The 26,860-nt window shown below is 33.0% G+C and overlaps 1 protein-coding gene across 1 annotated transcript in view; it reads left to right on the forward strand.

Annotated features, from left to right (window-relative positions):
• LOC129218598 (fibulin-1-like) overlaps positions 1–26,860 on the forward strand; it is a 77,084-nt gene that overhangs the window by 18,921 nt on the left and 31,303 nt on the right. The window contains 9 exon segments of the mRNA XM_054852919.1: positions 1,674–1,832; positions 3,756–3,893; positions 6,389–6,544; positions 7,989–8,126; positions 10,499–10,660; positions 11,429–11,581; positions 15,849–16,001; positions 20,858–21,007; positions 24,755–24,898. Coding sequence (XP_054708894.1) covers positions 1,674–1,832; positions 3,756–3,893; positions 6,389–6,544; positions 7,989–8,126; positions 10,499–10,660; positions 11,429–11,581; positions 15,849–16,001; positions 20,858–21,007; positions 24,755–24,898 — 1,353 coding nt within the window.

The raw sequence follows: 26,860 nt of genomic DNA on the forward strand, positions 1-26,860 counted from the left end.
CTTTGTGTTTATTAAATTTTTATTGCAATTTAACAAGTTCATTATTGAAATATTTAGTCTTCATGTGATCTTTCCCATGTCTTTAATTCAAGAGCAAGTTTCAAATGTTGTTCGAGACAAATGTAGAGTATTTCTATACAAATTGTTCATCAACATGGTTATTACAAAAACAAAAACAGTTAAATGTTGTAGATTTTGAAGTTTTGTTGGGTAAAAGGTTTTTAAAAATTAAAGCTTTACATTTTTAACCGATACAGATTTACTTTAAAAGAAAATGCCATCACGTTTAAAAGTACGACACCAACCTGTAGGTAGGGTAGACCGGGGAACATTTACGCGGATTTTTTCTAAATTTTATGTTTTAACTTAGGAAATTTTAGACATTGAGGTTTTATAAAACAGTTAATGGAGTAAAAAAATGCATATCCAGTTGTTGCTCAGTTCGTGTTTTTAACGTTTAAAAAATATTTTTGTGTCCAAGTCGGTTCTGCAAACTTGCCCTGAACACGGGCCACCTTTACGCATATTTGTTTTGACACCTAACGTGGTTCTGTTAGTGTTTTGAACATAATATCTTACCATCGTTAAAATAAAATAAATGTATTACAAACTGAATAGTGTCTAAAGCAAAAGCTGAACGGGCTTGAAGACAGCACTACATGATTGTAAGCTATAAGATGCAAATTTGTAACTCAAGTAAAAATTAAATGGTGATTTTCAAAAGTAAAAAGCCTGAAAATATTATAAAAAAGTTTTGAGACAGTTCGGTGCGAAAAAAGCGTCAGGGCACGTTTAGAAGTAAGACACAGTAAGAACGTGCGTAAAGGTGCTCAGACGTCAACACGTAAAGTTGCTCTGTCGCCAAGTTTGGATTTATTTTTAACGTGCAAAAAAATTTAATAACATTTCAGTTCATACAAAAAGAATTCTCAAAAAAGGATAAAATTCTAATTTTTTTATATGTTTTTTTTAACTAAGTATTATTTATTCACAATAAGCTTCAAAACGTTCTACTGAAAATTTACTTGACGGTAAAAAACATATTATTCTTTCTGCATGCTAGACCAAAGCTCGACTGATGCTAAAAAACTAGTGAGGATATTTTCTAGGGAGCAGCATCAAACTGTTATGGCTGTTGGCTTTCCAATTATAATTCGTTTTGAAAAAAGGGCATTGCGTAAACGTGCTCCATGCGTAAACGTGCTTTGGTCTACCCTACTCTGAAATTTTTCATGGAACCCTCATTCATACATTTTAGTCTCGTAACTCAGCACTGGAACCAAGGAAATAGATGACCGGAAAAATGGATTTTGAAAGTACTAAGTTTTTTTTTTTTTTTGAATAATATGTCATTGAAAATTTGTATCATTTTTTCTTCAAGACTGTTGAATGAGGTACTATTTTATGTTTGAAAATAAACAAACATTTATTCACATGGTCAGTAAATCAACAACACTATGAAAAATAAATTGAATAAAATTGGGAAAAATTTGAAGTTGATGGATTGGGTACATACATAAATATCTACATTTTTACCTAGGCCTGAAGGACACAAACTTTGTTTGCAATGAAGCAAATTATTATGGTTTAAAAACTTTCAATTAAAAAAAATATATTTTATAGTGCAGAAGCATTCATTTTCTATTCTTCATAATTAATCTTATACTTTTTAGATGTTGATGAATGTGCTTTGGACATCCATTCGTGCAATCGGCAGACAGAAGTGTGCTCAAACCGAATTGGACTTTTCGAGTGCCTTCCACGCACAAATCGATGGCCAAACGATTGCGGTCAAGGCTACGTTCTAAATCGGTTAACAAATTCTTGCGAAGGTAAAATTTTTTATGAAAGTAAAATTTTTATCATACTACGATGTACTAGGGTGGTTCAAAAACACATGTAAAAAGAATTCTCCTAGATAACAGGACACCCCTCAATATTTTTAGACTTGTGGTTAGTAATGCACTGGGAGAATTTTAGCTTGTTATTTCAACTGAAAGAATGTGCTCAACCCCCTCCCTCAAAGTTCATTAGTATGGGGAGGGGAGGTTAAAAAAATACATTGAACTGAAAAAGCAATGCCACATATTATAATATACACTAGTAATATGCATACACATCGCAGTAAAATAATTATTTGCAAAAAAAAAAAAAAACAGCTGCAGAGGAAATTAAATGTTTCTAAATTTGTGGCACTTTTTATGCAACGGCTAATGCTAAATTAAGGGGTCATTGATCACTCTCTTAAAATTTGAGTAAGAAGCTAACGCTTTTAAAGCATAATACTATTAATAAGTCTAAAAAAAATAGGCGGTGTTCTAGACTCTAGCTGAAAAAAAAAAATTTTTGAACCGCCCTAATGTGTACGTAAATAAAAACTGGTGGAAAGCTTTAAGTAAGGGTAGGAAAATTAATTTCATTCATTATGGAAAACAAAATCGAAAATAGAGCGATTTTTGTATTTTCACTGATTTTTTGAAAAAATCTTTATTGTGTGTGTTTTTTTTCGGTTCAGTCTTTAAGTCCTGAGGCTTTTATACTTTTCATCCCACGAAAAGCATAAAAGCCTATTTTTCAACCTTTAAATATGTAATAGCGGAAGCATTTCGTTCTCTTTAGAAAAAAAATAAAAAATTTGCACTTTTTTTTTAAATGAAGAACAAGACAAAAGCTGCTCACATTGCCAAAAAAATATATTTCTGATTTTTTCTAATGACGTCACTCCCACGTGATCTAACTCGAATCGATTGCTTGTATAATTTATAACAGTAATCAAGGGCAATGTCAAAACATAGGGAGAAAACACCCGATATGTGGTGCATTTTGCTTTTGTCACTTACAACTAGCATGGTTAAAAATAAAGCAATTATATTGAGCATAAAATGAAATTCAGGATTCTAGGATTAGGAATATTTCAGTTCAAATGTTTAATTCAGTCTTTTTATCCATAAATTTTAATTTTTTTCAAGGTATTTGAACAGGTTTGTTAACGGGATCCATTTTAATTTTCATCCACTTTAACTTTGTATGTGATTTCAATAACTTGCAAAAAAAATTCGTAATGCAAAAATTTAAAATTTAAAAATTCAAAAATTTGTTTGAAAATTTTTGATAAAATTATAATTTCAAATGTATTTTGATGAATTCCCGAATTTTAACATTTGTTCTAATGTTAAAATTCAGGTGACTTTTTTATCTGAATTTCAACATTTGAATGCATTTGAATTTGATGTTTCCAAATACTTTTTAAGAGAGAAAAAAAAATAAAAGTTTTAAAACTTTAAGATTCAAAAACTTTAATATAGTCTCTTTTTGAAAAATTTGGAAAAAAAAAGGATTTGATTTTTAACTTATTTGAATGAATGTATCCAAAATGTTTTAACAAATGTTCCAATAAAAACATTATTTGCTGTAGCTGCTGGTCCTTTCGTGATGCAACTCTGAACATTTTTGGATGTAATCATCAAAATACATTTCAAATCATATATTTTGTCAAAAATGTTCAAAAACTTTAACAAAAATTTTTGAATTTTTAAGTTTTAAAATTTTGCAATACAATATTTTTTTGAAAGTTATACAAGCTACGTACAAAATTAAAGTGGATGCAATTCTCTTTGAAGTGAGCTATAATGCAGCTGTGTAGCTCACATAAAACTTGAGTTATATATTTTTGAAGCAGCAAACCCACATTAATTAGTTCAAGTTATAGGATTTACGTAAATAGATAATTTTAATTAATCTTTTTTTTCTTTTAGATCTAAACGAGTGTGAATTGCAACTCTGTCCTTCAGATAAGACATGTGTTAACACCATTGGTTCTTTCATGTGTATCATTAAGAAGCCGTTATGTCCATCTGGATTTCGTTACAATGAAGTAACTCTGAAATGCATCGGTAAGAAATTAGTTTACAAACGAAAATTGACAACTACGGACATTTACCCTCATTTACCCTTCATAACAGGCTCTTATACTTCTCGTGCAGCTTGGAACATGATGTCAATTTCCAAATAATAAAATTTTTCGATTGTGTAAGGCAGGAGGCTCAAATACAGCCCATGTATCTAATATCGCCCATTGTAATTTCCTAATGACTAGTGCCGTGACATAGACAATGAAGCCTGCTAAGTTGTTCCCTTTACATTCTATTACACTCCAGAATCCCCCGTAACGACCACACATGTGGTTTACTGGTTGAGAAGAACCTTACAGACAGGTCAGCCTCAGTTTTAGTTATCAAAACATTTATTATAGAAAAAAAAATTTAATTTTTCTTTTGACCAAATTTTAAAAACGTAAATCTATAAATACATTTAAATGTACGAACAACAAAAATACAAGTTTTCAAAGCCATAAGCGTTGAAACCAACAAAGGTACATTCATGAAATATATTAGAACTCTGGATAACTAATAAAAGAGGCGCTGGGGTGGAAGTGTCTGTCTAAAATATTTGTCAAAAGTAACACTTTGAGAATATCTTATGGGAAATACATATGATTCCCGAGTAAACCCGCGAAGAATAAAACACTAAAGGAGGTGTTTGGAGGAAAGGAAGGAAGATAAGTCAATAACCATGTACCCATAAACATATAACCTTCTTGAGATAAATGAAAAAAGAGTGAATTCATGAGTTCTCTGCAATGGGGGAATGACAAGACGGATAAAATGTTTTGAGAACATGAGAATTAAACGTTCCAGAGAAAACTTTTCATTAGTCATCAGCAATTTGCTATTTATAAAAAGTGAATATAAATTACGCCAAGCTTAACAGTTTATCTAAGATTTGTATGTATTCCAAACGCTTCTGTGCGAGGATATATTATATTTCACAATTCTGAAACCTAATGTATGCATAGAACTTTATTCTTTGTTTGTCTCAGAAATATAGATTGGTAGTTTTAATTTAAGAATTTCTTAATTCATCGCTCAACATTTACGTGACACATAAAAGAAATAATTCACTTCTCCACTTATTTTTTCCATTCGTTATAGAACACTTTTATGGAATTCTTCATAGAATATCAGCCGTTTCAAAACACGCCGAAAATAAATATCATTTTTGTGTGACTTTAACTCGAGGACACTTTTGCACTTTTCACTCCGGGAGGTTCTCCAGATTCCGTTAGCATTTGATGTAACCTGATCAGAAACCTCGGGTTTCTATACCGGGTCAAATGGTTAACTTGAGTCACTACTCAAATAGTTCGAAGTATGTGTAGTTATGAGGTGGTTATAAACAGGAAGATGAAGAATTGATTTTCTTTTTGTTGGTCAAAATCATTTCTTTGACACAAGATTTACTTACAAATGGGTGGACAGTGAATTTGTTCCTTTTGCTAAGCAGTGATTAAGTCTTGAACTTAGATTCAGAAAATAATTTTGTCTACTCTTGATGTTGTTCCTGAAAATGATGATCCATGCATTATTGTCTCTTTCATCACAATCACTTTCCTAAAAAGTCTAAAATATTGTTATGGAGTATTGAGCTCTTTAGACTTCAGAGTTTTAGATTCTCTCGTTTACGCGAAATCGCTTAACGTAAAATATCGCTTACAATGAAATACTAGTTTAGCCCCATGAGTTAACAATAACTTAAAACTTTATCATATAACTTGAAATACGGTAAGTATGAAATAACTATCATAGCCCCATGAATTTCGCGTTAGCAAGATTCGACTGTACGTGATTGCATGACGTTGTTAAAGGGAACGCTTGCACACAATAATCAATAGATCACTACAAAAATCCGTGTCGGTTATCGGTTATCATTCAACTTAAAGACAACGGAAGTATATTGCTAAAACCTCCTTAGAATATCGTTGGCATTACTTATCTCCCTGGGCTCAACAGCCATATATTCCTCTGAAATCTTAAACGAATTATTCAACTGAGTCCCATACTGTAGTGGGAAGATAAAGGACAGTATCTTCAGAATTCAGTTTCCTAGAAATTTGAAGAATCACGTTTTGGATTCTATATAAACCGTAGGAAAATGTTAGAATTTAACGTTCTTTTCATGCTTTATTCTCAGTGAAAACAAATAAGCAAGCTTGCACAATAAAGCTAAAGCTCAACAGATAGCAAAAATGTCAAAGAAAAAGAAAAATTTGCAGATAATGCTCTCGGGACAGTTTAGTCCACTAAAATTCTAATAGAAAGAGCAGCTCCAACAGTATCCAATAATCCTTTAAAAAGTTAACTGAAATACTAGTAGAAGAGTCTATGTTTCCTAAAAACTGTCGTTCTTCGTAAACTTTAAAACAAAGAAAGACTCAACAGAGAGAGTCCAATAATCCTCTGAAATCTTAAAATCAGGAATGATTCTCATAACCTGTTTAAGATAGACTTCACATATAGGGTCTGTGAAACTTGCTCTTTTTTTCCCCCAGATATAGACGAATGTATGGAAGGTATCAGTAACTGTGACTCTAGCAGAGAAATCTGCCAGAACATGCAGGGCTCGTTTCAGTGCATTCCAATACCCAGTAGAAACAGGAACTGCCCAGCAGGATTCAAATGGAATGAAAACAAAGATAACTGCAATGGTACATTTATCACTATTTCTCTATACTGTCGCGAATTCATTGTCTGGTAATTAATTTCATCATGTACTGACAGATTGGATAAAAATTTGGCATCAAAAATTTAGAATTTCATAAGATACTACTTTATGTATATGTACTGTTTTATGTACATCGCTTACTTTCATTTAAAAGAAAAATATCGAGATAAATCAGAAAAATTGAATACATATCATACACCTATAAATATCACATCTATGCATCTTGATGTGATATTTATTGGTGTGCAGGTGTTACAAATGAAAAAAAGAAGCATATTAAGCAATATCGTACTGACTCTTTTTTATAAAACAACTGTGATGTTTACAACTCATTTACTTTGCATTTGATTCAATACTAAGATTTTTAAAATTCAGCTTTGTGCTGATTGTAAATTTGGAGTTTATTAATCCGACGGTTAATTTTCACATTGATTTGTTTCAACAACAATAGAATTAACAATGCAAAACATTTTTACGTAATGTGCTACTTTGTAAATTATTTAAATACATGGGTGATTCGCAGAGCTGAATAGTACAATTCAACTACAATAAAGACAATCTTTGAGCACAACAGCAACTGATATTCTGTTTAAAATATTAATGGTATTCTTTGAAATTTGCTGTGATATGAAAATTCTGGGCTGTAAATAATGGCCATTCAAGCCACCACAAAGAAATGAAAGCAAAATCTTGCTCTTTTTCTGGAACCTTAGTTTAATCAAATGCATTTCAGTTATTTTTTTACAAAAAGGAAAAGAACCTGCTTAGCATTGGTTACTTCACTTTCACTTTGAGTTATTTTTGAGTTTAATTGCTACCATTAGTTCAAACTTTCCTTACCTCCTGTTATACTAAGATTTCAATGAAATTCATTCAAAAAAAGTAGAAAATTTTTCAGCATTCTTAATAAGTTTATTTTATGAAAGAATTAATTTCAGATAGATGTGAAGAGTCGCGTACATTTGCTTTTCGCAATAGATCTTGACGAGGTATGATAGATAGAAAAGTGGTAAATTTTATCTCAATAACATTTTAATTCGAATTTAATTTTAATTGCCATCTTATTGAACGATCCGCTTTTTAAATTTTAAGTTGCCACAGCATAAAAAGAAGAACACACGAAAGTTCTGTTTTCTTCGTAAATTTGAAGCTTTCCCCTTTGACCCAAATTTTGCTCCTTATTTTTTCAGATGACAAAATATTCTTCTTTCACGAAACAGAAAGATAATTTATCGCTCTATCCCTTCTTAATGTGATGATTTGAATACATTATTATTCTGACCCCTGTTTGATGCATTTTATTATTTCACTTGTGTAAGCTATTCAAACGCGCTTTTTGGCTATGTGTCGTATTCCCATGTTGGCTTGTTTCACCGTGCTGTAACTTTGTGTATGTTTTGTCCCTCTGTAATATATTCGACTTAAAGATGTGGACGAATGCCAAGAGGAACTAGACGATTGCAGACTACCTGATGAAGAATGCAGAAATACAATTGGAGGATACGAATGCGATGCGAAGTGTTCAGCTACTATGAAATTCAATACGGCTCAAAATAAATGTGTGGGTAAGACTTCCTTTTTTAGTGATTTAGATTTTAAATTTCTAATCATCTAACCACCAGTTTTGCCTCTTTAACCGAATTCTGTTTTACTCATATTGTTTTCAGTTGCATGGAACAATGCTCACAGATTTTTGTTTTAGTATATAATTGTACGGGGAAAAATGCTGTAGTATAATATTTGGAATTCCACCAAATATGAAAACTTTTTAGCACATGCTTCTTATCCAAAATAATTTTCCTCCATTGATTTATTTTTCTCTTACAGAAATAAGGTATAAAAGAGTTACACTTCATGTACACACTGCCGCACAACGTTGCTTAAGAAGAAGCTGTATCGGTTACTAGAAGAGTGTATAGAATCCCAGTTTTTTACCGATTTTCTAGATTTATGACAGAATTTTGTTTTTAGTATGCGTCTGAAACATAAAAAGAAAATAGCCAAAGTGAAAATAATTGGAAATTATTGTTACTGAAAAATATGTTGTTAATTTTATTTATTTATTACTTTTTCTTCTCAATACTGCTTCTTTTGAATAGCGATGTTCCCCTCTAATTAGTAATGGTTAAAAGTGTAATTCTCTACAAACTGCAAGTATCTATACATTCTTGTGTAAGGTGTTCGCCTTGAATTTTGGTCCATAAAAAGGGGTTCTCTGGCTAAAAAGTTTGGGAAGCATTGCTCGACAAAATTTGTAGCAATACAGTGTAGATTGAAGCCTTCAGAAAATTTGAAGCAATCTTGAAGATAATCGGTTCATCATAACAGTACGGGGCCACGCATTTCTTCCTGCTATAGAAAAAATTACAAATTACTGTTAGTTGAATTTGATTAGCCACATTGCCATCACTCTAATAATACTTTAGAACAACTCTTTGCTCCGTTCTTTCTGAAATTTGCTCAACCAAAACATTTTATTCTTTAGAGACTTTTAAAAAGTACTAAGAGTAGTTTTTGGCGCAAAACCAAGACTGTTCAATGAATTGAAAGTAAGATGGTGAAACTTTCAAAACATGTCAAATCGTTTTGAAACAAAATATGCACCCATCATGAAAAATCATTTGTTACTAACAAATTAGTTCCAAAATTTTTGCCATTCAATTAACCTGTTGTTGTTGTTGTTTTTTATCATCTGATTGGTTGACATCAGACTAGATCCAGCAAATCATTGACTTTTAAAAAATCGATAACAAGAAGAGGGGATGCGTACAAGTCTTCTTTGGTAAGACCAAAGCAGTCCAGGATGTGTTTGGTTGAGGCCTGCTGAACCCTGTAAACTTGGAATAGACCACTAAAGTTTTTTTGCCCTCAATGAACAAGAGACTCTTCGTATGTCCGCTTGCCAATCTAAAAATTCAGTTAACCTACAAAATCGAAGCAGACTTCTTGACTGATCCAATAATGTATCTAAAAGTACACTTTGTCACAAAAGAACATGTATACACCCAGAATATAAGACCCTACAGTCACGAAACTTAACGTACATAGAGTAAACAGATGTAAGCATATAATTACAAATTCCGAATAAAAAATTGTTTTATTTCAAAGTTATGACATGAGAAAGGTTGCAAATCAATAAATAAGAGTAATATAGCCACCTCTGGCAGCTGTGTAAGCCGAAACATGGCGAGACATCGAATAAAGTAGGTCATACACGACCCCTGCGAAAGATCCTTCCATCATTTTTGCAACTAGGCAGTTGGTTCACCAGTATTCTGGGATGGCTGCAATTGCCTTCCAAGCATGTCGTCCCAAACGTACTGTACTGGTAGCAGATCCAGTGACCTGGAAGGCCACGGGATTACGTAAACACCTTGAATGAATAAATTCGTGAGAGAGTGAAACAGTATGTGGGAGAGCTTTGTCTTGCTGATCGATCGCACCTGGGTGACTTGATAGCATAGAGAGTACAGCTGGCATAAAAATGATGCCCACGTAACTGTGAGCAATCATATAGTGCCTTGAAGGACGATTAGAGATGATGGTGCATCCCAGCAAATAGCTCCCTGAATCTTGTTTAATCTCCGTATGTCGCTCGACAATAAATGCCGAATCAGACACGCGTGTGCATTGATTATCAACACTGAGAGTGAATAGGGGTTCATCGTTGAAGAGCATACGCCCCTTACCTAGCTGCGCATTTCCTGTGCGCATACCACACGTGCCCTTGTCTGAATGGTGTCAAAATTTAAATCATTAGCAAATCTTTTAGCAGACAGCATTCTTACCGAGTTTCAAGATTGTGGTTCGATTTCTTCTGGGTGCATATTGATCTCTGACAGAAGTGTATAATAAACATATGTTAGAGAAGTTTAATTCCAGAAAGCACTTAAAAGTACCCGAGGAGCAAAACATTTAGGCATTTCTTCCTTTTCAGAAATTGATGTTTGTTCTGAAGGAACACACACCTGTAAAGACGACGAAACATGTATCCCCACAATGGACACTTACATATGCGTGCCAAATGTGGTGGGAGCCAACTGTGGGCCAGGTTTCAAACCTGAAGAGAGCGCTAAAGCTACGTCGCAAAGATGTGTAGGTGAGTAAAATTAATGTTTCGTTTTACATGTTTATTTTGGGATTGAACCTTTGAAGATTAATAAGCGTACGAGTTATCGTTTACAGGGTTCAATCATTAGTCAGGCAGGAAATGCTATTGATCTGGGTATCTTAATAAATCAGGACTTCAAGTTTAGTGAACAGTGCAGCATTGCAAGTAACAAAGCCAACAGAATGCTTGGGTTTATCAATAGATCTATTTCAAACAAATCTAAGAAGGTTCTTCTACCTTTATATAGGAGTTTAGTAAGACCCCATTTGGAATATGCTGTGCAGTTTTGTCGCCTTATCTGAAGAAAGATATTTGTGTATTGGAAAGGGTTCAAAGAAGGGTAACTAAAGTAGTAAGGGAGCTTTCTGATTTAGATTATGACACCAGGCTTAATATGTATAGCCTGGAGCAAAGGAGGATCAAAGGGGACATGATCCAGTTGTTTGAATTTATCAGAATGAATGATGTTAATGGATTACATTTTTGCACCGAAAGCAAGACGAGGGGTCATGTTTTAAGCTATTCAAATCTCAGGCTAAAGTAGAAATAAGGAAAAACTACTATTTTAGTAGGGTTGTGGGCACTTGGAACAGCTTACCGGAAGAGGTGGTAACGAGCAAGGGGTGGATAGCTTTAAAAGGGCCATTGATCTTCATTGAGGACTAATAAATTGACTGGGACCAGCCTAGCTGGGCCAAGAGTCTGTTGCTGGTCGTCACATTTGTATTTGTATTTGATTTTTTTTCCTTTGTGCAGATATCAATGAGTGTGACGAATATCCGGATGCTTGTGACACTGATGAACAGTGTGTGAACACTATGGGAGCTTATGATTGCATCCGTCAACAAGAGCAAGAAGCACAGAGCTGTCCTCAAGGGTTTGCCCCAGATGAAAACAACGGTTGCGCTGGTAAAGTGATGGTGCTCAATTTTATGTTTTTAAGGAAGAGTGACTCAAATTGAGGCACGTTTACTCGGGGCAACGTTATTTCAGTTTACCTTTTCAGATTTTTTATTCGTACGAAATTTCACACCAAAACATATCTTTTGTCCTGATATACTGTAAAGATACTTATTTTCACTAGGTTTTTATTTTCTCGATTTTCACAAGCCTGTCGTAATTGCAAAAATTTTAACTTCACTTTTTTTTTTTTTTTTTTTTTTTTTTTTTGCTTTTGACTTTCTGTTCTGTTCAAATAAAATTCGCGAAACTTGCTCTTCGCGCGAAAAAGACGAAGAGTGATCACAACTTTACCTGTTTCAAAATTTGAGAAAAGTTTTAAGAGGTCCGTGGAATTAACTGGCAAGGTAGCGCCAAAGCAGATGTGAGGCGATAGCTGAACTCTGATTTAAAGAACTTTACAGAACGTTGACATTACTATCTGTTGAAAAAATACATCATGAGTTTCAGTTTCTGTAGAAAGTAAGACAATGATTTTCTTTAAAAAAAAAAAGAAAGAAATGAATCCAATATATTCACAAAACGGTCACAAACTCAGCAGCTAAACTTATTATACTGTCTATCATTTGCTTAAAGTGTCCGCTATTGGGGCTCCGTAATGTCTTAACGGTAGAAAACCGGCATTCAGTTCAAAAAACTTGGCTTTGCTAAATGTAAATAAAATTGTATACTGAAAAAAAAAATCAAAGTAGTTGTAAGAATTAAGGATGCACGGTAAGCAAATTAGCCAATTACCGATTAACCGACAGAGCCGATTAATGGTCATAATGATTACTTTCAATACTATCAATGTCTCTCCTTCATTTATTTTCTTTTATAATTTTGACTATAGAAACAGTCAATAGTTTATTTCAGAGACCACGATTTATTTTTCTCCACTTTCCTAATTTTTCCAAAATAGTTTCAAAGTTTTATCCAATTTCTTTGAGCCAATTTTCATATTTTTGTTGAAAAATTGCATCATGTTAACTAGGCATCAAAGTTCAAATATTTTGGGGATTAGCCTGTAGTCAGCAGGCTAATTTTAGAGCATTTTTAATTTAAATTTATAAATTAATTATTAGTAGGCATTTATTCCGAGAATTTCATTCTTTATCAAAAAAAAATTAGAAAGTTATCTAAAAGCAAGAAGAAACGAAGGGTTCAAGAAGAAAAGTATCTACACATGCAAAATGTTGTAACATTGTACATTATGTGTATGTTTATTCAAAATCGAAAGATTAATTAAAAAAAACAACATTAGTTCAACCATCAGTTTACAAAACAATAATAAAAATAGCGTATGAGCACGGTTTTTTTATCCAATGATTTTTAATAATACAATTTTTTTGTTGGATCAAAAATTAATAATTTAAAGAGTAAGTTGTAAAATGTATGATTTAATCATATGTATAGTTACAAAGAACAAAATAACTGGGGGAAGATGTAGTGTCATCAAAAGCTGGTATGAGGGTATCATGAAAACATGAACTAAGGAAATGGTACTGATTTCCTTTTCTTTGGAAATGAAATAAAACACTCAGGAATCCCTTTCCAGCTGTTGTGGTACCATATACACATTTGTTTATTTCTGTTATATTTATCTCTTTCAAAAAAGATAAATAAAAATAACACTGATAATATTTTTTTTTTTTAAGTAGCTAAAAGGTATGTGAAAAGCGTAGGAGAAGGGTTCTAAGGATGGCATAAATATTGACTTGATATGGATTGAAAGTTATTTTTATTTATTGCATATATGTAGAGTGTGGGGAAGGGGCATTTGCTTACTTATGTTTTTTGAATTCCAGCTTAAAAGTTCTAAAATTCAAAATTTTATTCATAATAGTGCAATGTGATTATTATCAGCAGTCAGGGTTATTCTTTAATATTTCATTCAGTTTTACTCACTTTCTCAACTATTTGTTTTGTTTCTACTCTGAACACTTTCCTACAGCATCTTATAGTAGGAGAGGGTGTTGTACTTTGGGACACTTTTCATATTTCAATTTTTAACGTCAATTATTTGAATCAAATTCAAAATCTAAAAGTCACATTAAAATGCCCCAACATACTTGTGTGCAAGAAAATATTTTTTTAATTCAGACAGTTTGAAAATAAAATGTTGCCCGCCATTTAAAGTAAAAGTTCCAAGCTGTCCCAAGGTACAACATCCTATTGTACCTTGGGACACATCCTGTTGTACTATGGGAAAATTTTCATGATTCAGGAAACAGCCATATACTTAAACCAATTTTGCACCAGAAAACAAAAAAAATATATATATTTTTTTTCATGGTAGTGAATTAAATAATGAATATTTAACTATCAATTATGAATATTGAATTATGAATTATTATCTAAGATTAAATGTGTTTAAAAGACTACATAAGATTAGAACATTGTTCCATGTTCCTAAATGTATCTTAATTATTAAGAACCATGCATATGTTGTACCTTGGAACGTGTCCTAAGGTACAAAATGTTTGGCTGTCCCAAGGTACAATAACCATGTGGTTTAAGAAAAACCAAAATAATGGTCAATTTATAGATGCAACTATCATTATTTTCTCATATGCAAATGATTTAAAGTGCTTCTCTTTTATAACAAAATGAAATTCAGTTGATTAAATTTATAAATACAAAGACGGAAAATGAAGTAAAAGTGAAGAAAATATTTACTTTTGAGTCCTGAAATTTTCTTTCGCTCACAAAATCGTCAATTTTACTCATTTGATGCTGATTTTTACTATGACACACTTATTGATGAAGGTTATTATTAGAGGTTACAAAAACATGGTTACTAAAAATAGATTTTTAGAAATTAGCAGTGTCCAAAGTTACAACACTCTCCCCTAACGTTTGCAGAAAATTACATTTATTTATTGCTAATAAATGTATTCTTCATAGTTTCTTGTTAAAGGTATACTAAAAAAAATACATTTCAAAAATATTTTTTCCGCCAATTAATCGGCAAAATTTGGCCGATTGGTGCATCCCTAGTAAGAATATCAAAATAACAGAGTCTTAGAGTTTAAAGTGGTGAGCATTATTGGAATTGCTAACACACTTCTGATTTTAAACCACGAAAACTGTGAAAAAATAATACTTATCTGCAGTTATTTTTAAGTTTCTAGGCGAAAATGAACCATTGATCTGAAACTTTTTCATCCGTTATACATAATTTTTAGATATCAGTTTTCAATCAATTATTGTATTTATTTATCTGTTGCTCTGCTACGTTATGTTTGGAAGTCATGTTTCACCACAGATGCTATGTTTTCAAAGCATGTGCCAGTCACAATTAATGTCTGTTAATTATATTTAATTGTTCTCGAACTGATTGTATTCTGAGGTGACGAAAGTCGATGAGATAGCGAGATGTAATACACAGATAGAAATAGTGTTACAATACACCAAATATATGTATAACAACATGTATATTTGGGAACTGCATTGGCATTGTTTTAATTAGTATTTAAATGATTTGTATCAAAAGAATTCTTGCTGAAAAATGTTTTGTTTAGGAAAGTGATTTCTGGGGGGGGCTTTAATATGGCCACACGTCAGGAATTAACAGATCTGAACGCGTTATAGTAGCACGAACCAGACACGTAGAATGTTTCATTTCGGAAATCGTTAGAGAATTTAATATTGTAAGGTCCTCAGTGTCTGTCAGAAATACTTAATTTCAGTCTTAACCTTCCACCATGAACATAGTGGCGTAGCGTAGTGGCTCACCCATGGTCGTAGTGGCTAACCGCTTGCACTTGGTAGCTCAGATCAGCTACGTGAGAGTAGAATTGTCAGTGTTAAAAAACAAGCAACACTGTGTGAAATAACCGCAGATATCAATGTAAAACGTAGGACGAACGTGTAAGTTAAACCAGTGTGGCAAAATTTGACTTTACTGGCTGAAATTTTATACCCTTTGCCCCTCCCCCCCGAAAATTCTGAAATGACGGGCCTAACTTTAGTGCTTTTACTAACACATGACATTCCTGGCTCGTGCCCTCATTGGTTGGGCCCCAGGCGACTGTAAAATCATGGCTTGGGCAGTTAAATCTCCATTTCAGTTCATAAATGCTAACGATAGAGTTCGAATGTGGCGCAGAGCCCAAGGACCCATAAACCCAAGTTGTCAACAAAGCAAATTTCGCTGTTGATTTTTGTTTGTTAAAATATATTTTTTTTTAATCAACAATCAGCACAAAATTAACAAAGGTGTTCTTCCTTTCAGATATCGACGAATGCGTTGAAGAACTGGACCGCTGCAACAGACTGACTCACAATTGTCTCAATTTGAACGGAAGTTACGAGTGTGTGGTAAAGCCCAACGTCCAGACGTGTCCTCCCGGATTCAGAGCTGATGATATTACTGGAAACTGTGTTGGTAAGCAAATATTTCCAGTCCTAAATTCTTACCGTGTATGATACATAACCATACATCAAGGATCTCAGGTTCACAAACTAAGTGATGAACTCCAAGTTACGCTGACATCCAGCGAGAGACCTTCCCCAGCGCAACGCCCACAACCGTTGACCACTTTCGAACTCCACATTGTAAAACGAAAGGCTTAGAGCTAAAAGGTGGGGCGTGGTTGGAAGTAAAGTTTTAAATTCTTATTCAAATAGTTTTAAGGATTTCGTTATGAAGAAGGCATTTAAAAATGACAGTAAAAGCGTTTTTAACAGTCATTGTTTTACTGCAGTCCTGATGACGTACATATGCTGTTCATAGCAACTAGAAAATCGTACGAAGGCTACTAAAAATCGTCTGATTTGGTAGATGTACATTGCAAAACAACTGAAGCCGTCGTTGCGGAAAGGGAATAGGTTTTGTGTTTAAAATATAAGAAGAAAAATATTACCTTTCATTCTATACAAGAACTAAAGGAAAGGAGCTGTAGCAGGTTACTTTATAGAAAATGAAATGTACAACTCCCCAATAACGTAGAGTAATATTTATAATTAAAGTGCTTTTTATCGCAAAGATAGCATTGCTTTATTAATGGATGAAAAAAAAAAATTATTTTTAAAAACTCAAAATGTACTTAGATTATTAGGATGTGTAGTAAAAAGAAGACAGCTGCAGTACACAAAAAATAGTTTTCCATAATAGGTAGCAATACATTTTATTAAAATTTTATTGAAACTACTTTTACAGAGGCAAATTCTGACAGAATATTAAATATAAATAAAGAATCTTTTAATACGTATTTTTAAAACGCTTTTGTGATCCCAAAATTGTTTTAAATGTGTAGCTGCTCCCTTCTTGCACCGAGATTTTCAGTTACTTCCTTTTCGGAATATTATGTACTTTACCTCGTGAAAAGAGATACATAGATGCAAAGCAAAAGTTTTTTCTGCGAAGAAACTCATACAGGTAGCTCATCAAATGTGGTGGATTTATTTATTTGTTTATTTTGGACAATAGTTATAATTTAAGTTTGAAAAGTGAGGGAACAAGGTCCCTTTACTGTTAGAAGTGATAGGGCAGTCGCCCCCTAGCCTCTTCACACGAGCCGTGCATGTCAGAGGAACACAAACAGCAGATACTAAAAATACACCACCAGCTCAGTTATTCCATCCTAGGACTGCAGCTTCGTGTTTTTTAGCACTCATCAGCCCGGAATAGGAATCACATGAGCTGGAGGCGAAAAACCTCTTAAGGGAGCCAAATCAACTGGTAGCTAATGAAGAATTAGCACACCAGTGAGTGACTGCAGCAACGGGCTGATGAGTGCTAAAAAGCGTGTCCTCGGGTGGAATAATTGAGCTGGTGGTGTATTTTTAGTATTTCTGCCTTAGCCATGGCTTAGGACGGTAACTTACTACAAAACAAACAGCAGATACCCAACATTATCATTTTTTATTATATGCACGCAAAAAAAGCACCTCAGTTTCATTCATGCGTATTTTTCTGTTCTGTATCTCTGGATTTATGTAACATCTGCTGATGTGATGGACGTGAATACCTTTATCTTTTGAGAGTTTACTGAGTGACAGATGATTCATTTGATCAGTGTTATCGTTTAATGTAAACAAATATCGAGGCCGATTGTCAGATTTTTTTTTTTTTTTTTTTTTTTTTTTTTGCGTGTAAATCTACTCATTACAACTTCCGCCTTTCACTTCTTCAGCAATAATTGACCCGTTTATTTCAGAAACCAGTCAAGCACCAAGCTCTGAAATTTCGAAAAAGTATTTTTATTATCAAATTTAAATTTTTCCGCATGGGGGTGCATGTGCATTTGTTTTGTTTTGTTTTTTTTTTTTTCATTAAAAGGTATTGAAATCATGATATAAGGTATGAAAAAAATGATAAAGTTTATTTCCTGAAATTTAAGACTGTTTTCGGAAATAATTAAGTTTTTTTAAAAAAAAACCATATTTTGATGTCTAAAATTTTATGCTTGGTGCTATGTAAGTTTTCAAAATGAACTAATTTTGAAGCATTTTGAAATGGTTATTGAAATATTTACTAAACGCTTAAAAAATATAGGATTCAGTCAGATTTTAATAACGTGTAATCACCATCATATGCCTTTCCAATCCCACGCATAGATAGATAGAGAGAATGAACGGCTAAGCGCAATTTCATTTTCAAGAATTTGTAACATCTTTAAAAAATGTAACATGTTTTTAAGGGAGAACTTTTGAAGTTTTGTATTTGGGTTTTCGGGAAGTCGAAATGAAAAAAAAAGAAAAAAGGTGAACCAACCTCGGTGAATTGAATACCTCGAACCAGTGGTCAAACACAAGTACTTTTTGATCGTTTTAATTTTGGAAATGTATAGAAGAAAGCAAGCTACTGTTAATATGAGGTAATGAGAAAACAAAGGAATAGAGTCGAATCCCGCTACAACGCGATCCGACTTACGCGAAATGGCTATAACGTGAGTTTTTCGTGAGTTATTAATTTTTTATTGCGGACACAAATTGATCGCCTGTAACATGAAATGTTTTTGGAAAGGAGCGGCGGAGCGTTAGAATGGGCTTCGTTGACATTTTGACTGAAAATTTGGTTTTGTGAATGAACTTTCATCCCTTTAACATCACTGGAAGCACAAGTTCACACAATGTATTAGTCTAAACAACGCTTTGCTTTAGTTTAAAGTTTAAACAAATAACTGCTAGGAGGAGTGTTTCCACACTGCATAAACTATGAATCATCTTCATCATTTTAAAAATCATAATTAAGTTTGCGATATCTACTGTTCAGTGGTATTAGAATGCAATAATGTACTTAATGTAAGTACCGTACTATTTTAATTCGTGTCTCTTATTGATCATTGATTTGGTGCTTCATTATAGCAATTTATGGAAACGCTTTTTCTAAAATGCAGTAAAAAGTCAGTTCTTTATAAAAGAAACGTCAATATATAGTTAAGAAATGGTTTGAAACAATTTGAGGGGTATTAACATATGTTTGAAATAACCGGGTATGCTAATAAAATATTTCTAAACATAAGTTGTTCCACAACGCGAAATTTCAACTTGCGCGAATGGTCTTGGAACGCATCCCTCGCTTAAGTCGGGATCCGACTGTATGTAAGTGTCGAAATAAAAATTTTCTCTAGTTTCAGGCTGCACCATGGACTATGGAAAGAAGAATACCATGTAGCGATGCAAAAAAAAAAAAAAAAAAAAAAAAACAGATTTTGAACATAAAATTTTGGAGATAACCAAATGACAGATGAATTTTTCCTCTGTCTTTGGGCAAGACATAGTACAAGTAGTCCTGGTAGATGCTGCTATACAGCATTATTTAAAAAAAGATTTCAATGAAAACTTACCTAAGATCTGAACTTTAAACGCGCGTTACTCAAACCTTTAAAATATCTACTTACATCCCCATCTCAGTCTCAATTCATCTAAGAAAAAAAAAGTCTTAGCTCATTCACTGGTCAGTCTGCCCGAGAAGAGACATCATTTTTTCGTTTTCTATTTATAATACTAAAAAAATATGCCTTTTTTTTAATATTTCACTTTATTTTGGGGATAGAAATGTATCTATCAATACATTGCAAAACACTATAAAGCAAGAAACTTAACAAAGTTAATTTTCATTGTAATTTGTACCAAATCTGATCTTGTGCGCAATGCTTAGATCGTAAGCTGTGCTTTTGGAAACGAAGTAGATATTCCTACCAAAAAATGAGGGATTTGTGCATTAGGGCTATAACTTTAAACATTTTTGCATTTCTTTTAATATCCTGGGTTGCAATTGATGAACTTCTGTGTCCTGATTGCTAAAAAAAACTATTGTTGCAGTTGTGTTTTAGAAAACGTTTCCGCACCAACTCGTTTCAAATTTAGTGTACTAAATGCACGGTCCTGAAACCTGTTGCAGCTAAAAAAGTAGAATCTATAACAGATTAGCATTGTTCGTAATGAAATGACTAATAAAATGCGTTTATAGTTTGGAAAAAACATGACTTAAAAGTACTATATGTGGGAATTATAACTCAGAGATGAAACTCTCACTTCTAGTCCTTCGAAACACTTGACGGCGTGGTGACGTCTTGATGAAGCGATTGATAACCTCTAGTTTCAGACTGCATCATGGACTATGGAAAGAAGAATACCAGGTAGCGAAGCAAAAAATCCAGATTTCGAACAATAGAATCAAACCTGGAACTTAGAGGAACATCGGAAATTATGACGGTTAACAAACTCATTTCTTTTAAGTGTTAATAATAGTCCTATAAAATAATTATTTAAGGTTTTCTTCAGACGATATCATTTCTTAAACTCTTGTATGATCTCAGTAATAATCTGTTGCTCAAGTAAATTGAATAAAAGCTGAAAATGGACTTGGTAAAGAAGATTTTTTCCTTTTCCTTTTTGTGCATTGAAACATAACTCAAATTTGCAGTTTGAGTCAGAAAAGAAGTATATAGGCAATGCTTCGTACATTATTGTGAATGTTATCAGATAGTAGTGAAGAGATTATTTTATACTTCTTTACGAGTTACATGTATCACTTAAAGAAACAGGTTGGTATTTAAACTGGGATTTGAGCAAAAAGTCAATTCTTCTTTTTCGGAAAATTGTTAAAATTTACAAACATTTACCACAGAACATTTTAGATTGGTGTGCTTGTAACTTACAATTTTTAAAGTTAAAACATTTAAATAGTTACATTCCCACAATAAGTTGGAAAGCGTATTGATCTAAAAAACATTGTTAATTGAAAATAACATTGTATGTTGAATAAAATACAAAAGCACACCGTGCTTTCAGATGTGAATGAATGCATTGAAGGACACAAATGTCAGGCAGGAAGGGAGCAATGTGTGAATGTAGCCGGTGGTTATCGATGCCAACAACTTGCCGTGCAAAGATCGTGTCCCATAGGACGACGTTTTAATTCTACCACTAACTCCTGCGAAGGTAATTATTATAATATCTTTCTTTTATGGATTATATTCACTTTAATTTTTAATGCCTTTTTCTTTTGCATTACTTTATGCTTAGAATATTTGCGCAAAATTCAGAATATGAAATCTATAGTATTGCATTGATATTATTTAATTTCTTGACTGGTGATATTTTATGTTTTGACGACCCAATATGCAAAGCATTCAGATATTCTCTGGAAGCAGAAAGGAATCTCAAACAATGAAATGTGGAATCATCGAAAATTGTTATTAAAGATGTAACATTTTTCCGTAGAGTAAGAAACTCGTCAAGCTGCAAAAATCAGAACTCGCTGTGTTTCGTAGAGTAACGTTTTCTCAGTGTATGACAAATTAATGAAAAATACTAAAATTACTTTACCTAATATAATTAAAAAAATCTTATTGAATCAACTTGAGAATGGAGTCCTTTGATCTTATGATATAAAAGCACTAATGTAAGTGAATTACGGTCTTTCAGGTTGTAAAGCACCAAGGTAGAGTAAATACATAAGTATCACAATTCAGCAATATTTCTATTGACGAAAACTTTTCATAATATTCAAGGAAATCTTAAAGCATTTTTTTTTCATAACGCATTTAGAAAAATGATACATGCTTCTAAAGCAAGAGAAAGAACTTTAATAAACGAGATAGTATTGACATAGTAATCCTTAAAACTTATGAAAAGTTCAGCAAAAGCAGAAACAGTTACAATATGATGTTTCTGAGCATAAGGGTCAGTTGGGTAATTATGACTACTTATTATTTTTTCATTTTGATATTCCTTATGTCTATCTAAAATAACGAAGTTAAATGTTTTAATGTATGAAAGTTATTTTTTGACTCTTTAAGAGTATTGAAAAAATAATTAACTTCTAAGTGATTAACTTAGGTTCTTAAAGGGGTGCTTATAACTGCCCTCACAAAAAATCGCGAAAAATAAACATTTGTGCTGATCCTGACCACATTTTGAGGAATAAATGAACGCTGAATTTTACTGGGTTTCTTATCTGAACGAATTTTGATGGAGCATATATGACCACTTATTTTATTTTTTTATTATTATTTTTTTTTTTTTTTTTTTTTGGCACCTTTTATGAACTCTTCTTTTTAAATTGACTAAAGCATATGAGCCATTCTTTACATTTTTCCAGTGTCAGCCGATCCACTTTTCAGTCGTAACTTTCAGTTCCCTGGCGTCGAGATAAGAAGATAGTGAGGAAGGATCTTATGAGTTATATTCATGTTGAACTGTACGCAAGGACGGATCCAGAAATTTTTCAAGGGAGGGGCGATTAATTTTTATTACTTACTTTTTACTATGTATACTGATTTAAAAATATTGATCACAAAGGTTTCGGACTTCAATTCCGAAACGGTTCCAAGATAGGGTCCCAAACCCAAACCTCCCTTCTCCCAACATTAATGAAACTCGTCTAAATTTGTGTTTTTGAACTTCATTTTCAAAAAATTACCGGTGGGAAGTACCTCAAGGGAGGGGCAATCACCCCTCTCTTGTATCCGTCCCTGACTGTATGTTAAACAAAAATAAGACAGGAGTGAGAAATATGATATTTTGTTTAGTTTGCTAAAGGAAATAGTACTTTTAACAATCAATGAAATGCGAAGGTTAAAATACATCAAAACCTGTAAAGTTGACCACCCTTGTAAGTTGACCACCTGTCTAAGTTGACCGCTACTATCAGGCAGAGAATTAGATCTATATCATAAATTTCAACCTCTATAAGTTGAACATTAAAGTAGTGCATTGCAAGTGGTCAACTTACACAGGCTTCACTGTATTGCTTGAAATTTATTTTTGAATGTCGGAAACGTATATTACTCGTAATTTTACATTTTAAAACATCTTCTTTTTTTTTTTGATGCAACTTTCTTACAACCACATATCAATGACATTAACTTTAATTTATAATTTGCAAACCTGAAATCATTTATGGTTTTGAACTTATTAATACCAATGCAACTTGAAAATAAACTATTGTGTTAGTTATAAATGTATTTCTTCTATTTTCAGATTGAAGTTTCGTAAAAGAAAAGAAAAAAAATAATTAAGGTTCTTTTTACCTGCATCTTTGTTTCTCCCCATGCTTATTTCCTTTTGCTATAATCTTCCATATTTGCTTCTCCCACACCTTATCCGTAATGTAGCTTTATCGCTCCATTTGAAGATTTCCCATGATGTGCTGTAGAATAATATACTCGGTGTACTTCTCTGGGGGTAAGGTTAAACAACGTTATACTGGTGGATATATGTGCATTTTAAGGTACATTTTGAGACTTCGCTATAAAATTGCTTATGTATGCTTCAAATACTGTAAAGTGTAAGCAAAAGATAATAATTTTCGAACATTACCTAATCAATTTATAATAAATAAAAAACTAACATTAATTACGTCACAAGGCTTATGAACACCCTAAATCAGTGGTTCTTATCCTTTTTGAGTCATCCCTCTCCCCTCCCCTCCCCCTCTTCTTGAGGTTGACTGACACCTATCGCCCTTATTCCTTGAAAACAAAACCATAAGTTGACTCAAGTAAACATCGATATGATTGAAAAGACAGATGCCTAATTTTAATTTGAAGTAAAATGCATATAGTAAAGCAATTTTCTACAATGGCTCTTAAACTAAAAAACAAACAAAATAATAATATCAATAATAATAAATGAATAAATAAAAGCACTTTTTTGTTCGTTTTTTTTTTTCTTTTCCAAGACGAACTGATAGATATTTGAAGGGAAATACCCATCTAAGATCATTGCAGTATTTTTCAAAAACAGAACATTTTTATGAAAATATTTCATATTTTAAGCTGAAATCTGGGAAAAATGAAAGCCTAAACACTTAAGATTAATCTTTTAAAAAATTAAATTATAAACTTGGAGCTGAATAATGAAATACTTCTTTAACGTCCAACCTATGTGTAAGGAGGAAGCTCCTAAACTTGAATTTGTTTCTTTTTTAACAGTCAGTTTTGCATATATTTTCAATTTCGACATTCACTGGCTATTTATTATTATTATTTTATCTTTGGAATATATCGCTTCCTACCGTCTTTCAAGAACTTATCACGGGGACAATCGACTCCCAGGTTGGAAACAACTGCTGTAAACCAACCCATGCAATAACCCAATTCTGAGTCTCCTTTTACAAGTTTGTTTCCTGAACACGAACACTGATAGCCCAATATATCAAAACAAAACTACAAAGACGTTACTGCGAGTCACAATAGTCACTGTACACATTTATGCAACGGCAACCTCTGCTGCTGCAACCTTTGTGTGCAATTTATTGCACAGTTCGGTAATATGTATCTATGTGGCCTTATACGCCCTATAACCAAAAAAAAAAAAGGAACGACGCACAAAAAAAGAGCTGTCAGAATTAATCGAAATTTTCAGAATTGCAGCCTTTCACGGGAAACATTCTGTGACACATTTGTGATATTTTTCATGTAACTCAACTTCGACGTCTCTGCCGCAACTAACCGGCCACTTTGTGACTTCATGAAAACGTCACTTTGTGGCGTCACAGCGAACGTAAGTGAGTGGCCGCACCAGTGGATGACTTTACAGTGGCGTTTCGTGAGTCTCATGTAACATTCACATAAGGGTCCTTTTTGTCATTGTGATATTAGTCACTGTATTATTAGGGAAGTTTCAGATCTTTATTTTATTATTTATTTAAAGCTCCAGTTTAATTCACTCTTTTTGTTATAGATGTCGATGAGTGTTCCGAGAGAAGTCACTCCTGCAATCCGGAAACTCATTACTGCGTAAATGCTATCGGAAGTTACCGGTGTGCTGCAAAAGTTACTTGTCCTCATGGCTTTAGGTGGAGTGAGCACAGCCGCAAATGTGACGGTAGTGAATCAATATTTATTGTTTTTAAAACTCTTTTTAGTAGTAGCACTTGAACATAGGAGTTCATTGACTAGAGTGCACATAGGTAGTGCACTCAGCACACATGAAAATAGAGTACAATATAAAAATGAAACAAAGTATACTATAAAAATGTAAAATGTAACAAGTAAAAAAGGAAAATGTAGAATATACAAATGTAAAATGTAAAATTGAAAAATTGTAAAAATGTAAAATTTAAAAGAAGAAAACGTACAAATATAAAATGTAACATATAAAACTTAAGAATTGTAAAAGTATAAAAGGAGAAAGTGTACAAATATAGTAACATCTAAAATTGAAAAAATGTAAAAATATAAAAACACAAAGAGATAAAATGTTCAAATATAAACTGTAACGGTCCAAAAGGATGAAATGCAAAACAAGTAAAAAGTTAATACGGTCAATCAGTCTGTAAGATTGTAGTTTTTCTCTGGCCTTCCAATATCTGTCATATATGTTTCCGGACATTCTCTGAGATGCACTGCATCCATAACAGTGTCGCTGCCGCACAATGTTACAGTTTGGGAAAGAAAAGATTTTCAAACTATAAAGATGTTTCGCAAGACAATCATGTCCTGTCATGTCCTGTTTTTAAAACTAATTCCATCCAATTAGTAATCCGTATCGCTGATAATTTTCCTTTTCCAGGGTTGAGGAAATTTCACTCGTATCTAAACGTTCAACCTAAAAAGTTCAGACTTTTATGCATAGACTACCACAGCTCGAGTTCTCGATTATCACAGCAGGAGTTCTCGATTATAACATCTCAAGTTCTCGATTATCATGTCTCGAGTTCTCGATTATCGCAGCTGGAGTTCTCGATTCTCACATCTCGGGTGCTCGATTATCACTCCTCGAGCGATCACTTCTGGACTTCTCGAGCGATGGATTGCTCGAATTCTTGACTTGTAACCTTCTCGAGATGTTGATTTCCTGAACTCTCAAGATTCAATCGCTTGAGATCTCGATTCAAACATCTCGAGAAGTAAATCTCTTGAAATCTCTATTCCAACAATTCTCGAAAGATCCCGATTGTTCGAACTACACGATTCCCAAGATCTCGATTATTAAAAGTTCTTGATTATGCCCATCACTAGTTTGCACCCTCGAAACAAGAGTTTTTGCAATTAAGGCAATAAAACGCTGTTTTTCTTACAATGCTCAATCCGTTTGCACGGGTGCGACTTTTTACTCATTACTTGTACTTTCAAAACCGTAACCAGACTTTTGTTTCGGGGGGGGGGGTTACCAAACACAGATTTTGAAACACTTATATGGTCTATCAAATTTGATTTTATGTGTATTATATATAGATTTTTGTTACAACAGATTATCAAAATGGAGGGAGGGGATGTTCTTACAAAACGCCTTATTGCTACATAATAAATGAATTTCTTAATAACTATTACCATAAACACACAATAAGTTTGTACAATTTTTCAGTCATACTAATTTCATTTCCCAAATAAAATTGAAATAATAATAATAACAACAATATTATTTTTGTCACCAAAATATAAATAGATAAATAATTTCTTAGGATGAAAAACTTTGAAGGTGGGTTGAACCCTATAAACCACCCCCTTGCATACGGCCCTGTGCACTTTATTTTTGGAATTTGAAACTTTGGCTTTTAATTATGATGCCATTGAATATATAACTTATAATTTGAAGTATCAACCTTTTTTTCAAAAAGTTGCAGTTGAAAAATAATGTTTTTACTTGCTGCCGGTGTGGACTTAGGATCACGCCGGCGCAGCACATGCAAATCATTATTTCTTAAATGCAAGAAAACCTTTTGGAAAGTTTGTACTTTATTTTATGATACACAATTTGTGCCACCAGTCATCTTTGTGTGAATGTTGTTGTGCTGTGAATGGTTGCTTAACCTATAAACGGATCATCATGGCATGTGTGTACTGT

Source organism: Uloborus diversus, chromosome 1 (assembly GCF_026930045.1).
Source record: "Uloborus diversus isolate 005 chromosome 1, Udiv.v.3.1, whole genome shotgun sequence".
NCBI lineage: Eukaryota > Metazoa > Arthropoda > Arachnida > Araneae > Uloboridae > Uloborus > Uloborus diversus.